Source organism: Cinclus cinclus, chromosome 20, assembly GCF_963662255.1.
Source record: "Cinclus cinclus chromosome 20, bCinCin1.1, whole genome shotgun sequence".
Lineage (NCBI taxonomy): Eukaryota > Metazoa > Chordata > Aves > Passeriformes > Cinclidae > Cinclus > Cinclus cinclus.
Genome location: NC_085065.1, coordinates 6,527,167 through 6,542,442, shown reverse-complemented (window position 1 = coordinate 6,542,442; position 15,276 = coordinate 6,527,167). Strand labels below are relative to the sequence as shown.

The 15,276-nt window shown below is 46.4% G+C and overlaps 1 protein-coding gene across 1 annotated transcript in view; it reads right to left on the bottom strand.

Moving 5' to 3' along the window:
- ACSF2 (acyl-CoA synthetase family member 2) overlaps positions 1-12,757 on the bottom strand; it is a 35,514-nt gene extending 22,757 nt beyond the window's left edge. Inside the window, exons 1-7 of the mRNA XM_062506236.1 lie at positions 12,669-12,757; positions 7,177-7,372; positions 5,355-5,483; positions 4,372-4,425; positions 1,706-1,824; positions 1,318-1,480; positions 814-909 (exon numbers count right to left, since the gene is read on the bottom strand). Of these exons, the coding sequence (XP_062362220.1) occupies positions 814-909; positions 1,318-1,480; positions 1,706-1,824; positions 4,372-4,425; positions 5,355-5,483; positions 7,177-7,372; positions 12,669-12,757 (846 nt within the window). The remainder of the gene's footprint in view (positions 1-813; positions 910-1,317; positions 1,481-1,705; positions 1,825-4,371; positions 4,426-5,354; positions 5,484-7,176; positions 7,373-12,668) is intronic.
- Positions 12,758-15,276: the final 2,519 nt, after the last annotated feature.

Genomic DNA, 15,276 nt, shown 5'->3' with positions numbered 1-15,276 from the left:
GTTTCCTGATCTGCTCGGCTCGAAATCGGACATTCCGCTGAGTTCCTGTTAGGTGAGAATGCAACTGGTACATCCTGCCTTTAATAAAAATCAGTTTGGGATGGTTTTTTATGTCACTATTTCATCCTGTAATTTTGCAAAGTCTCTTCTTTGCTGGACTCCTTGGTCTGGTATTGCTTATACACTATATGCCAAAAGAGACGAATGGGAGTGCTGTGAGAGGCATGAAATATGCAGGACTTGGCATATGCTATTCATTTTACTTTGTTGTTTTTTTAAATCACCAAAGGCTCTGAAGACTGATTGAAACAACTCATCTATTCTCTAGATCAAGGCTGATATGTTAGAAATAAATACTTCAGGACTTCAAAAGAAAATATTTGTCGTTAAAATTTTTTTAGAAAAACCACAAATAGAGGGGTCATACCCTGATAAGAGTTATAAGACTGTAAACACGACATGAAACAAAGTCATGTAAATCAAATTAAAACTTCATTCAACAGAATTTAAAGCTAACATCCAGAGTCTTGTAATTATTTGAAATGAGTATTCACCAAAATGAAAAGTGATTAAATTCACATTTTTTCTCCCCCACAAAAAGATAGCTTTTTTGCCTAAAAAGAAGCTTGACATGAAACTAAAAGCAAATATCAACAAACTCCATTGAAATGTAAAATGGTATGCATTAATATCCCTCAATGTCATTTGCAGCAAAACATCCTGCCCTTCCAGTGAGTAAACACCAGCAGTCTCCACAAGTGGTCTCTCTGTTGCAGCAGAGGCCTCCCCAAACCCTGTTCCCACCAAACCCACCTGGTGTGTGACCCCCAGCCTCAGACCAAGCAGATTGGCATTATTCACAATATTCCTGTGGGAGAGGGTGGCTCCTTTGGGGCTTCCCGTTGTCCCCTGGAAGACACAGGGCATTATGTAGTAACACCACCTTTTCTGAGGATGAGCTCAGGGGAGATTCCCCAGGCAGATTCGGGGGTGATCTTGCACTTTTTTTTCCCCTATCAGACCTGGGAGACTGTTTTTACTTCTTTAATAGTACCTAATCCCCAAAAAATAGCCCAATTTCAGCTGAACAGAATTCACCTGGCACTGTCTCATCTCCACCAGCCATTGACAAAGGGCTGAACAACAAGAATGGAAGAAAGGGAAATGCTAGAACACTTTTTCCATCCTGCTGCAGAAGCTCGAAGCTTGGTCTCAGAGGGAAATGGGAAGAAAATGTGATGTGTGACATTGCACACGTTTCCCCATGTCCCCAGTGAGGAACCCCAGTGCAGGGCATGGAGCTGGCAGGGCACCTACAGAAGTGAACTGGATGTTGATGGGCTCAGTGCAGGACAGGGTCTGCTGCACAGCCCTGAGCTGCTTCACGTGGCTGCTGTCCCCAGCCTGCATCACTTCATCCATGTGGAAGGTGCCAGGCATCTTAGAGTCACACATGATGACAATGGATAGGTCAGGCAGCCTGGCAGAGAGAAAAATACCATCAACAATAATAGAACAAGGAGAAAAATGCCCAGACAGGAGCACACTGGTCAGGGCAAACCTCTGGGCCAGCCTAACTGGTTCTCTTCAGATGAGACCTCCTGTAGGTCCTCCTTCAGCAAAGTCTGTGTTGTGCAGCTGAGGGGACACAAGGCAGGACATGGCTGTGAGGTCAGTGTAAAGACACCAGATATTCCTAACTCACCTTTTGCTCTTTATTCCCCCTGGACTGGATTTTTCTATCTCAGGACATGACTGCTTCAGAATATCATAGTATTTCTGTGTTTTAAATTGAGTGGGGAACACCAGTGCCTTACAGCCAACCTGTGAAGGGAGACAGAAACTCATGAAAAGTCACGTTAGGTGGTCAGAACATGATAAAGAGCAGCCACCACCAGTACAGGAACAGGAAAGTTCTCCAATGACTAAAGCAAATGAGCCCTTACAGAGGTGCACTCCTAAAACCCTCCCAAAGAAGTGCTGTGCTGCCACTGCACACCCAGCATCCCAAGCCTGGATCCAGCCGTGCAGCCAGAGCTTTGCTCCTCCCCAGTTCTGAATTCAGGATGATTTTTTTCTGGTCAAGAAAGCAGAGCTGCAGCCTAAGGTTCCCTCCTTGCCCAGGATCGACACTCTTCATTGTGAGCAAATGGGAAACAACTGATGTTCCAGATTATGAGTCTCAAGTGTAACAAAAAACCCAGTCTCAAAATATGAATAAATAAATAAAGGTAAAACAAATTCATTTGTGTTGATTTGGAATGAGGATTTTTGAGGAAACTTGGAAAAACAAGAATTTCTAAATTCTGCCTTAAAGATCAAGCCAAGATTTTTTTTTTTTCTGGAATTTTTTGAAGTGTTGCTTTTCCTAATATTTTTCCACCTCTTTTTAAAGCACTAGCTATTTTGAAAAAGAAAACATTTTTCATTCAACCCTTACATTTACATAATCTCATAACAAAACACCTTAATTACTCCAAGAATTTTCATCTCTTTTTCAGCACATTTGTTGAATTTGACCCAGATTTGCAAACTGTTTTCATTTTCAAAAAAAAAAAAAAAAAAGCATTTGTGTCCAATAAACGATTTACATAAATTATTTACTCAGCTGCTCTCATTTTCCCAGAGTCTGGAAAATAAGGAGACAAAGGCTACGCCAATAAATTATTTCTAAGTACCCTCTGGGCTTTGTCAGAAAGGAAGATAAACATTTGCTCTGTTTTCTGGAACAGGCTGCCCAGAACCCAGGGGACTGGGGTTGTTTGGGGCCTCTGCAACTTTTTACTACTAATTCCTTCAAACTACAATTCTGGTTGAACCAGCTCTGAAGAACAGATGTGTGGGGAGAGGAGGGCTGATTGAAGGGCAGATGTTGTACAAGATAAGAGTCTGGTTGGGGGCTTCTCCTACTTGGTCTCAACCTGAATGGCATTAGACCTGTCTTCCAAGAATGTAAAATATGAAAACTTGTCATCAGTTTGCTTTTACAAAGCCCTGGGAATACAGTAGGAATCCAAGGAATGGTTATTCAACACAGATTTCCAGATTTACCAATCAGACTGCACAGATGGACAGGATCCAACAGAAAAAGCCCTAAAGTCTTCAGAAATTTTGTTACACAAATAAACAAATGCAATAAACAAATCCCTTAGGGTGGTGAGGAACTCCAAAGATCCCAGTGTCAAAGGTGCATAATAAAGCTGGGAATGCTAGCAAATCTGGAAGGGCAAGACAGGAGCAATTCCCAGTGGAGCTAAAGTACATTTCTGCTCTTACTTCATCAACATTCCAGATTGTATCAGAGGAGAAAATCAGAGGAGATAAAAATGAAAAAGAAAGCTTTGCTGGGGAAAAAAGGAAGAACTGAGTTGCACATTCCATTAGGGCAGAGAAGCCCAAGGACACCCACCCTGGAAGAAATGGTGCTCCACTGCAGCACTGGGTTCAAACCCAATGCATAAGAACAGGAGTGACCAGCAGGACTGCTGAGAGTATTAAATAAAGGATGAAACAGGAACTCAAACTGCAGCCCAAAAACACACTACAGAGTTACTGATACAAAAGAAATTAGCTAGAAATTATCCACTTTCTAGGTAAAACTAACTTGGATGGTGCTGGGAACACTCAGAAGTCACTCCCTCTCTTCTAATATCAGCCTTTCATTTATAGCTGAACAAACCACAGTGAAAATATTGGCTGCTTAATCTCAATTTTTAGCTATCAAATGTTTAATAACCTGATTTCCTCATTATTTGAGCAAGGGAGCATGAACAGTTTAAATTGATCAGAGCTCTGTGCATCACAAACTCAAACCCAGGCAGGTATTCAAGGGGAGATGAGGTGGCAGGATCAGACAGCAAAGAGATGTTAAACAGTGGCAATACCTAGGACTTAAACCACCTTAAATCCAAGGCCAGCCAGCCTCAGACAAACCTGGGAAGGAGAAATCAAGCTACCAAGCGGACTGGTCCTTTCTGAGGTTAAATGAGGTCTTTTCTGAGGGTCTACTTTCAGGGTTGAGATCTCTGATGGTGAGTTTTTGCCCTGAACAGGAGGGGTAAAAAGGAGATACCAAGTCCTGCATTTTTTTCTCCTCATTCCCTGGTAAGTGACTGCTGACAGGGGTGGTTGGGTTGGGGTAGTACTGGCAGTACCTGGCTGTTAGCAGAGAGAGAGGGATGAGGATGCAGCAGTTTCCATCAGACAGAGTGGCACCCACAGGGAGCAGCAGGAGTGTGGCCACTGCATCGCAGCTTCACACATTCAACAGCAGCCCTGCTCTCCAGCCAGCTCCTCCCACACACCCAAACGTGAAGCAGCTCATCATGTCCTCACCAATCCCCTTCAACAGACACTTCATGCCATACGAACCTTCCTGAGCACAAACTCCAGCTCAGAGGCCTGGTAGGCTGGATTCACAGAGACCTGAAGAGCCAGAAACAAGAACTTGATCACCTTCTTGCCTTGAACACTCTCCCCCCTAGCACAGGTCCCAACAGAAAAGTTCCCCCAGGGTTAAGCTACACTCAGAGCCTCTCCTCCAACACAGAACTAAGAGCTCACCACCACAGGGATTCCACATTCACAGAAAACACATCTGAATTCTGTGTTTGTGTGAAAGAAAACAATGGGAAAAGTGATGCATGTGAGGTCACATAGTCAAAACAGAGTTTCAGGAACCTGTGAGACCTCCTGTCTCACAGCAGTTGATCCAATCCCCTGAACTAGATCAAAAGTTTTGCACAAGTCATGTTTCTTGATGGACAGCTATGATAACACCTTCTCCACAGAGTGGCCACTGGAGTTAAGCTCACCCACAGGTTCCTACTGAGCCATGCTCTCCCATCTAATTCCTGCAGACACTGGAATGAACCAGAATGGAGGAAACAGAGCAGAAGGCAGGGTACAGACCTCAACATAGGGCACTGCCTAAATAAAGTGCATTTTGGTCATGCTATCTAATGAAAATTGGCTTTTAGGGATATGCAAGCTGGACTAGATTTTTAAGGGAGCCTTTGTTCCATGGAGCAATACATTTGGAAGGGATCTAACCAGCTGGTAACTGGTTAGGACAGCAACATCCCACATCAAAAGGGGCCTGTTGAGAAAAGCACATCTCCTATTAGCACTTTTTTGCTGCTCCTCCCCCTGCAGCATGCTTCCCTAGTGGAGGATGAAGATACAGAGAGCTGCCCAGATCTTCCTTAAATACTTGATTCAGCTATAGATGACACGCCAGGCAAGAGCATGGAAAAAAAGAGACAAACTTTATTCTCCAGTATTTCCTATTGCTTCTTTGTCTCTTTTTCCTTTCCCAATAGATTTCTAAAACCCAGACACAGCAAACTCCTTACCAGGATGATTCCTGCCTGGGCAGTTGCAAACTGCATGAGAACCCACTCGTATTTATTGGGTCCCCACATCCCCAGCCTGTCTCCCTTCCTCAGGCCAAGGGCCAGAAGTCCAGCTGCTGCTTGGTCCACCTGAAAAATACAACACAAGAGCCTGAGGATTGCACACAGAATACCGTGAGGGATATTGGTCCCCAGGCACTGCTTTCTGGAGAAAAAGCATCATCTTTGTAACTGAAATGCAACAGACTGTATCTCCCCAGAACAGTCCATCAGCCTATGGCTGCAGCAGCTTCTGATCCTGGAGCACAGACCAGCCCCTGCTCAGCAGGTTGACTGAAAGCATAAAAATAACAATCTGGGATAATACAACAAAGCAGAAAGGAAATCAAAATAGGCAATTATGTTGTTGCAAGTTACTTCTTGCCCAAAGACTATTTACTGCCAAATTCCTCATCAATTCCACTTAGAACCAAGCCTTACCCACATGCTGGTCCCAATCACACTGTTGGATCTGCCTCCTTTCTGGGTATCACTTACTTCAAAAAGGATTTGGGTGAAGAAAATTCTATCAAGTGATTTTTGAGCAGTTTTGGGTTCCTGTCCTCCTAAGTCCTGTGAGGAGTGACCAGGGAAGCTGGAGGGGATCAAGCTGGAGAAAAGGAGGCTCAGAGAGGACCTTCTTCCTCTCTACAACTCCCTGACAGGAGGGTGCAGCCAGGTGGGAGTCAGGGACAGGATGAGAGGAAGGGGCCACAGACTGCATCAGGCTAGGGTCAGGCTGGACATCAGGAGGAATTTCTTAACCAAAAAAGGTTAATAAATATTAGAAAGGACTTCCCAAGGGAGGTGTCGGGGTCTGATCTCTGGAGGCATTAAAGAAACTGCTGTTCAACACACTCAGTACTCTGACCTGGTCCAAAGGTTGGACTCAGTCTTTGAAACCTTTTCCAGCATTAAAGATTCTGTGATTTGTTAACTCAAATTCAGCCACTGTATTAACAACTACTTTATCTTGCAGGATGGTAAGTGTGTTTCATGTCACAAATGTATATATAAATACTCTGAGACATTCAGGAAAGGTTTTATAATATTGTTAAGTTCTCAAATGAATTTTTAAAATCTGCCTTGTAGGAAATAGGAATTTGAGGAACCATTTGATTTAGTTCTGAATTACAACCTACTTCTTAAAATCAAGGTGAACACAGCTAATCTTATTTATGTGAATGGATATGATCAAAACCATAGTAAGCCTAAAAACCCACCAAACAATTCTTTCCTATCAAAGATTATACCATACATTTATTAGAAACTTTCCAGGTAGTTAGTTCCTCCATTCCAAAAACAGAGAAACATATATTTATGTATGTACCCACCCCCACACATCTGTGCATATGATATTGAGCCCTAGTCCTTGACTTTGCTCCACTGCCTTCATGCTTGATAAAAATCTTCCCCACACTCAGGACCTCTCATAGCCAGAGTGACTAAACCAGAAGGTGGAGTCTACTCCAGCAGAGAAAAACACCATGACTCAGACCATAACCCATCAGATAAGTGTGATAATTTTAAAGTACAAATGTTTATTATGGAATATTAGCATTTTGTATATGCCACGTCCTCCCTCTCATCCCTCTTACTGAGAAGGATGAAGGCAGCATACACCCTTCAGTGCATGCTAGAAACCTGCTGCTGTTCCCTCTGCACCAGGATGGAGGTCCACAAGCAACTCATCTCAGTCCTGAGCTGAGCAATGGAACTGTTTCCCATTTCTCCATCATACCTGCTGTCACCCACTCACCTGAGGGGTGAACAAGGCACTCACCTCCTCTTTGAGCTGAGCAAAACTCTTCCGAACCCCATCCCGGCAGAAGACCAAGGCCTCACGGTCAGGAAAGCGCTCCACAGTCTCCTCCAGGCACTGCCCCGTGGTTTTCTCAAGAAGGGGAATGTCTGTGGGTCCCTGGATGTAGCTGCTGGTCACCTTGGGGGACACAGAGGGCATTCTTGTGTGCAGGGCACTGGGGAAGAAAAGAAGAGGCTATTTAATAGAAGCTGTCAATACAATTCTCCCCATCTGGAGGGATTATCAGCCTGCTCATGACATTGGGAATACCTGATGCACATTCCTGAACAACAGGCAGCTGCTTCAGTGGGTCAAGATCAGGAAGGCTTCCAAGAGGACTTGAAAAGCTTGTGCAGTGGTTTGGGGCACAGGGACAACCTTGGTACCCCCAGGGCAGGCACCTGTGTGTCTATACCAGAACAGGCAGAGCCTCCATCCCTCCATGGGAAACCTGGTGGGGAAGGAGCCTGCCCCAGCCCTGCAGAACTGGCACAGCCTGGTCCTACCATCATTCACCTGCACTGAAAACTACACTGACATATCAGCCTGCCTGGACAGAATAAGGGCTCTGCAGTTTACTGAGAGATGGCAACTGCCTTTGGTCTTTTTGCAACATTAAAAAGCATAAATAGCTGCAAAGTAACACAACCAAAACAGTTTGTAGATAAATTCTCCCAACTGGCTGAAAAGAGCACATAAATGAGAATGACAGAATTAAAATTGAAGAGGTCAGTCTCCAAAACAATCAGCAGAGAAGAATCTAATCCTGCAAAATGAAAACTGTTCAGAGGAGTTCAGAGAAGCTGAGCTGTAACTGAGGTGTCTGCAAAGGAATGGTCTGCATTTACAACAGCAAGCAGCTGTACACGTTCTGATAGCTGGAATGCAAAGAGTTTATGGGAGTGAAACAGCATCAATAAAATGAGGAGCTGTCAGCGAGATAAGGGCAGAGAAGTGCAGAGGCAATACCACAGCAGGGAAGAGATGGTCCCCACTGCAAATTTGGGACAGGTGGGGAGGAGAAGAGCAGGGACAGGTTTGAGAAGTGCAAACCAAGCAGGGTAGGAGCACTGAGACACTGTGCTGGAGGACAAGAGGGAGACCAATGAGCCAAGAGAAGTAGCAACGAGAAGATGTGGTCAGAGCAAAAGGGAAAATCATTTTTAAAACATTAATGCTTTCCCTGAGGTCTGATCATCAGTGGAAATGCAGCAATCTCCCCTCAAACCACAGCTCCTGACCATCTGAGCACTGCAGTTCCTACTTTGGTTTCTCTCTCCATCTCTTACAAGCCTCTCTGCCCCAGCAGCCACCACCAATCATGCTGTCTAACTTCCCAGGCAGCCCCCTATGTTCTCTGTCCCTCCTCATGTCCTCTCTGCCTTCCTCCACGACTCCAGCTCCTCTATTCCAACATCTGGAGACAACCAGGAGGGACAGGGCTAAGGGATGCTTGAAGGGTGCATAGCACAGAGGCTGTGTATAATTCAATGTACAATGGGGAAATCTCTGCCTTAAAGAGGAAAAATAGCTCAGCCTAAACACCCATCTACTAAGGGATCAATATTCTGCAAAGACTTGTTGTTACTGACACAAAAGATTTATTTTCCTGCCCAAAAGAAACAAGCCTAAGCATGGAGTTACCTCCTATGTGGAGTGAAAGGCGGTGTCCAGAGAACAAAAATCTAGATTTTATCTTCAGGGGAGTACTGTTCCAAGAGATAAGAGAACAACCTGACCCTTTTCCCCCCACACTGCTTTTCAGCAGAGGGAGGATTGTGCAAACTTCCACAGGCTCTGTTTAGACATCACTCCTCACAGAACTCTTGGGAAACTCACATCAAGGCTGTAAGACTGCCTGAGGAGGAGGAGGGAGGAAAAGTGCTAAACTGAATTACCTTTTATTGCTTGAAAACTCTTGGGCAAAGCATGTGGATAAACGAGGAGATGAAAGACAGCTCTGAAGAAAGGTCTTTATAAACACAGGTTCTAGAAAATAAAAGGTAGAAAAAACTCCCCCTAAAGCAAGGGGAGGATGAATGTTCCTGGGAGAGCAGTAAAAGCCAGCGCAGCCACCCACAGCCACTTGCTGTTTCAAACGGGGACTGGAGATGTCCCTGTCCCCTGTCATGAGGGCAGGGAGGATGAGGAACCCTCAGGCCATTTGTTCAAACGCTTAATGGGGCCAGCCACATTCACGACTCTCTCAAACCAAGTAATTTCCAGTGTCAGCAGAGCCTGTCCCTAAATTCCCTGTCAGGAAGGGCTGGAGTGGGCAGGGAGCAGCTGCTGACCTGCTTGCGCAAGAGCTCTTTCCCCCAGCACCATCTCAGGGGGCACTGGGAGCCAAGCAGGCTCAGCACTGGGAAAAATAAACAGCACAAGACCACCACAAAAAGAGACTGGAGAGGGGAAGAAATGCTACAAAATTCAGATTGAGAAAATTTGATCAGAATCTGAAGTGTCCAGCTGAAACAGGCTCCTGCTCTCCACAGTGAGCCTTCAAAGGGGTACTTGCACACCCCTGCATTGCTAGTGAAAAGGGGAATATCGTGCACTGTCATGTCTTGGCAAAGCATTACACAGATCACGTTGTCTGGGCTTACTGTCTCAGTATTTTCCAGACCTGAAGAGCCAAAGGGTTTCACTGACTTTTCAGAAACCAAACTTTTATACTAAATACAAGAAGGCACAAAGCTCCACGTTTAATGGCTTGGCTTCCTTCCTATCCCCAAACACGAGGATGAAAGTCAAAGAGTGGCAAAAGATATCACTGTAAAGCCACATGCTCAAAAATACCGCTGTATTTCACACTGTGAACACAGCTTGCTCTCAGAGGTCCCAAGCATTCACATTTTCAAATGAAAGCATCAGCAGCACTGAAATTAAAGGTTAAGAATGCTAAGATATCTCATGCTCATAACCCAGAGTCACTGACTCCTCTCAAAGCACTAACTCACATAATTTCTTCAAATGCCTTAAAGCAAAATTCTTAGCTGCCATCGAGTCTGAGTTCCCCAAATTCTGGTCTGACATTCACATGTGCTTCAGCATTTCTGTATCATTTCAACAGTGGCAGAACTGAAACGTATGAGATAAAACACAGCAGCCTGTTGGAAGCACTGAGGGTCATGAGTGGAATGAAGGAGGCAGACACAAAATATGTTCATTATGAGCAGCATCATGCTGGAAATCACACAGCACTGGTCTCCCTCCTGCCTACAGCCAGCAGCAAGTGTACATATCTGATCTGAGAGAAGGTATCAAGAAACCTCTAGAAAGAAAGGATTTAGAAATAATTTCTGTGTTCATCTTTGTTACAGAAAACAAGTAATTCACCCTTCACCTCTTCCTATAAAGCATCAGGTGCTGCTGGAGATAAAACAAGACCAGTGGTCTGATATTACACCAGCTCTCATTTCCCTGACTCAGCCAAAGGAGAGCAAATAAAACTCTGCTTGTCTTGGGTGTCAGCACAGACTTTTGGAGAGCACATGACTTTTGCCAGCAGCATGGCTTCAGCAGCAAGACAGCCTGAAAATGAGCCAGCCTCATCCACAGGCAGTTCCTGCAAAACTCTGGAACCCTCAAGTTCAGCAACACAGCTCAACAGAGAGACATCAGAAATCTGGGAAAAATGCATCCTCCTCTTCCTCCTCCCTGCAAAAGATGGGAGAGCAGCCAAATCCCAGTAATCCCAGAGTCTCCTGCCTGATGGGAGGAAGCAGAAATTATCAGACTGAAGCAAGCATTCTGGACTAACCCTAGGAGCTGTTTGTATTTTTCTGTGAACAGCTCCAGTCAAGAGTCTGGAGCTGTTGATATAAGATAACCAACTCTGTTTTCACCTTTAACTCTTTAACCAGTCTCTACAGAAATCATCAAACAGGATGAGAGAGAAAACAAGGCAGTGTAACCTTCTGTACCCTTTGCAGGTTGAAGGACATTGACCTGCCCTGTGGTGCCTTCACTTTTGCACCTGCAGGAAAGGCCCTGCCTTGCCAGAGCTTGGGCACTGTCCCAAATACAGAGTTCATTCTTGAAGAGGTTCACAGATTCTGCCAGTTCCTTTGCTCATGGACATCTACCAGGATCTTCTCTCCCCAAAGAAAGCTTTTGGGTTTTTTCTGTAATATGACTGCAATAAATGGGTGGTGAAAATTAACTCTGCTCTGTCCTCACTTCTGCTTTAATCTGTTGACTGAAGAGTTAACTGGATACTGACTACTTTTTTTCTTCTTCTTCTCTTTTTTTTTTTTTTCTGCTTAAGAAGAGATCAAGCTCCCAAGGTTTTCAGACTCCTCCTGCAGCAACTTTCTGGTTTGGTTTCCCACTGTACTTCTCTGCCCTCTGCACTCTCCCTGTCAAAAGGATAAACAAGTCTAGGAGCAGAATTTAATAAGCTTTTCTTATAACATTACTAGAAAAGGTTTACTCTCTAAATACATGCTCTCTTTCTCCAAGGGTTTTGTGTTCCTGTTCCTCAGTTTGTGTTCTGAGCTGAAGTGAACTGCAGTGAACTCTGTCATGCTTCCCTTCTGTTTCATAAGAACAGATTCTGAGAAGGCAATCTTCACACACCTATTATGAAGTGGCTTCAGCCACCTCACTGCTAATGTCAAACCAGCCGAAAAAACCCACCCAAACCCTGGTTGTGAAAAACAAGGAATGCCCCACCTGGTTCTTGGAACTGCTCACTGGGAGTCATTAATCTCAGTGATTATTTATTTGAATATCAGCTAATCCTTCAGAGCCTTTCCCAAAAGACAGGTACTTCCCATTGCTGGCTTTTCACTTGAACTTGCTCCAAGAGGCAGCATTGAAGAAAAGCAAGGCAAAGAACTGGCCTGACTTCCCAAGCCCCAGAGCTTCTTGGTGTCCTGGACCTGCTGTGTCACGCAGCACCCCGGGGGCTACAGGACCACAGGGGGACAGGGACACTGACTGCAAGTCAGAGCCCTGAAAGAGGATGGGGAAGCCATTTGATGCATTTCACATAGCTGCAATCTGGATGGAGCTGCTGCACAAAGTTCAGCCCTTGCCATGCGGTCACTTCCCTTTGCCAGCTGTGCAGGGTTCATCCCTGCCCCTGGCCCACTCCCAGGCTGGCAAAGCAGATCCAGGGGAACCAGCCTGCCTTCTGCCACTTTGGAAGGGTTTTAGGGGAGCTAAAGGGTTACACACCGACATTAATATGCCCACCCTGCATGCAGCCACTGACCTAGCTGACACCCACAGCGTTCTGCATCTCCTCTATAGCCCCTCACATGGTCTCCATCCTCTGCAGCCTCTGTGCCCTACAGCTCCCCAACCAGAGAGCCCTCTGCCCCCTACAGCTCTCATTCCTTCTCATCCACAGCCCCCTGTCCCCTATAATTCCTATCGCTTATAGCCCCCAGTCCCCCACAGCCCTCACCTCCCGTTGCCCATCCCATTCCATCCCATCCCATCCCATGCCATCCCATCCCTACCTGCCCGCCGGGGCTCCCCACCGCTCTCCCGCCCGGCGCAGGAGCTGCAGCCCGTGCCGGGGCAGCGCTGCCAGACGGGCCGTGGCCATCCCTGCAGCGAGCAGCATTCCTGAAGCTCGGCAGTCCCGAGCACTCGGCGCGACCCGACCCGGCCAGTTCTGTCCCGTCCCGTTCCGTTCCGCCGCTCGGTGCTCGGGAGCGCTGCGCTCGGGGCCCGCCCCAGCCCCGCCCCGGGACCCTCCGCCGGCCGAGAGGGCTCCGGCGGGAAGGGAAGCGGAGAAAGCGCTCGCTCTGCCCGCTCCGCAGGAGGGACTGGAGTCTCGGAGTCCGGCCGGTCCCCCGCCCAAGCTGTGCACTACAATTTCTTCCCTGAATATTCCCGCTCCATTATCTCTTCCTAGCCACTGTTATACTCCGTATAACCTCATCCACTCAAATGAGTAGAGATGGACTTTGGTGCAAGACAATCGCCATCATTTACCTTCACTTATCTCCACCTGTATCGCTGAACCCTGTGAGTCACCAGCTGTTCTCCAGCCCTATTCCCTCAATGAGTTATCAGTTAACACCCCACTAATACCTTTTGGCACTCTCTGCGGAGAAGAGACCAGCTGGGAACTGCAGAGCTGCTCCAAGGCTAGGCAGGCTGAGACCCCTCCAGCTAAGCACAGAGGTGTGGGCAGGCACCAGGTAAGGAGTGTGGTGCTTCCCAGCCACGGAAGGGAACAGCGCAGCACATCACACGAATCCCTCAGTGGCTCAGGGTGGTAACGAGGGGATCAGTAATCAGCTGTCCCTCTTGGAGATCTGGCAATGAACGGCTTCCCCACCACTCTCTGGAGCAGGTCTTCTCTGGCCCTTCCCTCCAACAACAAACATTGTTGTGAAAAGCTGAGGTATGGGGGGAGATTCTTGGATAAGTAGACCTCGCTTTTCTCAGATGATGGCTCTGTAATTTCTGCTCACATTTGGAAGAGCAATAACATGCTCTGAAAAAACTTCTATAATCTCCTGGACAAGAGCACCTCAACCCAGGCAGGCTTTATTGTAGTTTCTGTGAGGCAAATCATTGTGTGCTCTTTTGGGGTGCCTTTGTTCAGCGGCTCCTGTCGCCTCAGTTACCTCAGTTCTGAGCTAATGCAGGTTTCTGGGCGTTGCAAGACATTCACTGGCAGCTTAAAAATTAACTAATGCATCCACAGGGCAGATGTACTGCAATAGTGAAAACATTCTTGTAATGAAACAAACATCACAAATACCACAGAGGTCAGGAAATTCACGGGTAATCCTTGCTGTAATCACATTACCAGGTAACGCTAATTTGGCTCTACCCCAGGCTCCTTTCTCTTTCACTGACTTTCTCCACAAAGGATTAGGCGAGTGCTCTGATCCTGTGGGACTGGAGCCTTGGGAGCAAAACAGGAATATCCATCAAGCCTTCCTCCTGGGGTAATGTAACAGCCCAACTGAGAGGAAATTCACCCCCTGGATTAGGGAGAGTGTGAACAGATATAAGCAGCTGTATCAGATATTGCAAAACAAGGTATACATCCCTGGGTTTCTGTTGGGATTATTTGCCATAAACTGGTTTGTTCTCTGTGCAGTGGTGTGTGACAGGTGATGTGACTGGATGCAAACCTCCCCTGCCCATGGGTCTTGGCTGGGAGTTCTCCTTCCTTCTGCAGGGCTGTTTCATGTAGCCCAGATCTAAACTCCTGCCAACCTGGCCAGGGTCCCAGGGCTGGTGGGACAGCTGCAGGGGTGCCCTGAGCTGTGCCAGTGTGTCACAAAATAGGTTCTCCCATCCAGTGTGCAAGAGGTCAACCCACACCCAGAGTCAAAGTATTGAATTTATTTACAGTTCTGCACTGGTTGGCAAATCCACAAGGCCAGCATGACGACCGTCAAAACTTTTGATTATTTATATATTTTAGCAAACAAAGGTGTTAATGTTCATTGGCGACAAGTTACCTAGTTCTCATATTAACTAGTATTCTATCTTCCATTTGTTAATGATTCTTTCATATCCCATGCTAATTAGTCCACAGGCTTGGTCTTTCTCTTATTTTGGGTTGGTGGGTTTCTTGGGTCTGTGGCCACAATCTACCCCTAACAGAATTACCTTTTACCCACTTGGAGCTGATTCCACCTAATTGCTGAGTTAGCTTTCTTAGCTTCTTCCTTATCTTGGGGATTTTGCCTAATGTCCTCGTAGCCCATAAATCCTACATTCCTTGTTCCTGTTATCAGAACTACATCCTTCTTCCCAAGATTTGTTAACCTCCCACTAAGCCTGAGATCATTGGATCAAGCCTTAAACTTAAACAAGAGAATTCTACCAACAAGTAATCCATCTTTCTAAGACAGCGCTTAGAATTTATTGGCTGTTCCCTGCTTCGGGGATTAAATCTCCTTTCTTGTTGCTTAGGTTTGGAAGTCCGCAGAGATCAAACACCGGTAACATCCTTTCTGAAAGACATTTTCTGGGTGTTTTGCGGCCCCGCTCCGGGCCGGCAGCGGGCGCGCTCGGCCCCGCGGCGGAGGCTGCAGGGACCCGCGCGGACGTGGCCGCGGAAGTGGCTGGCGGGGCCGGGCCGGGCCGGGACGG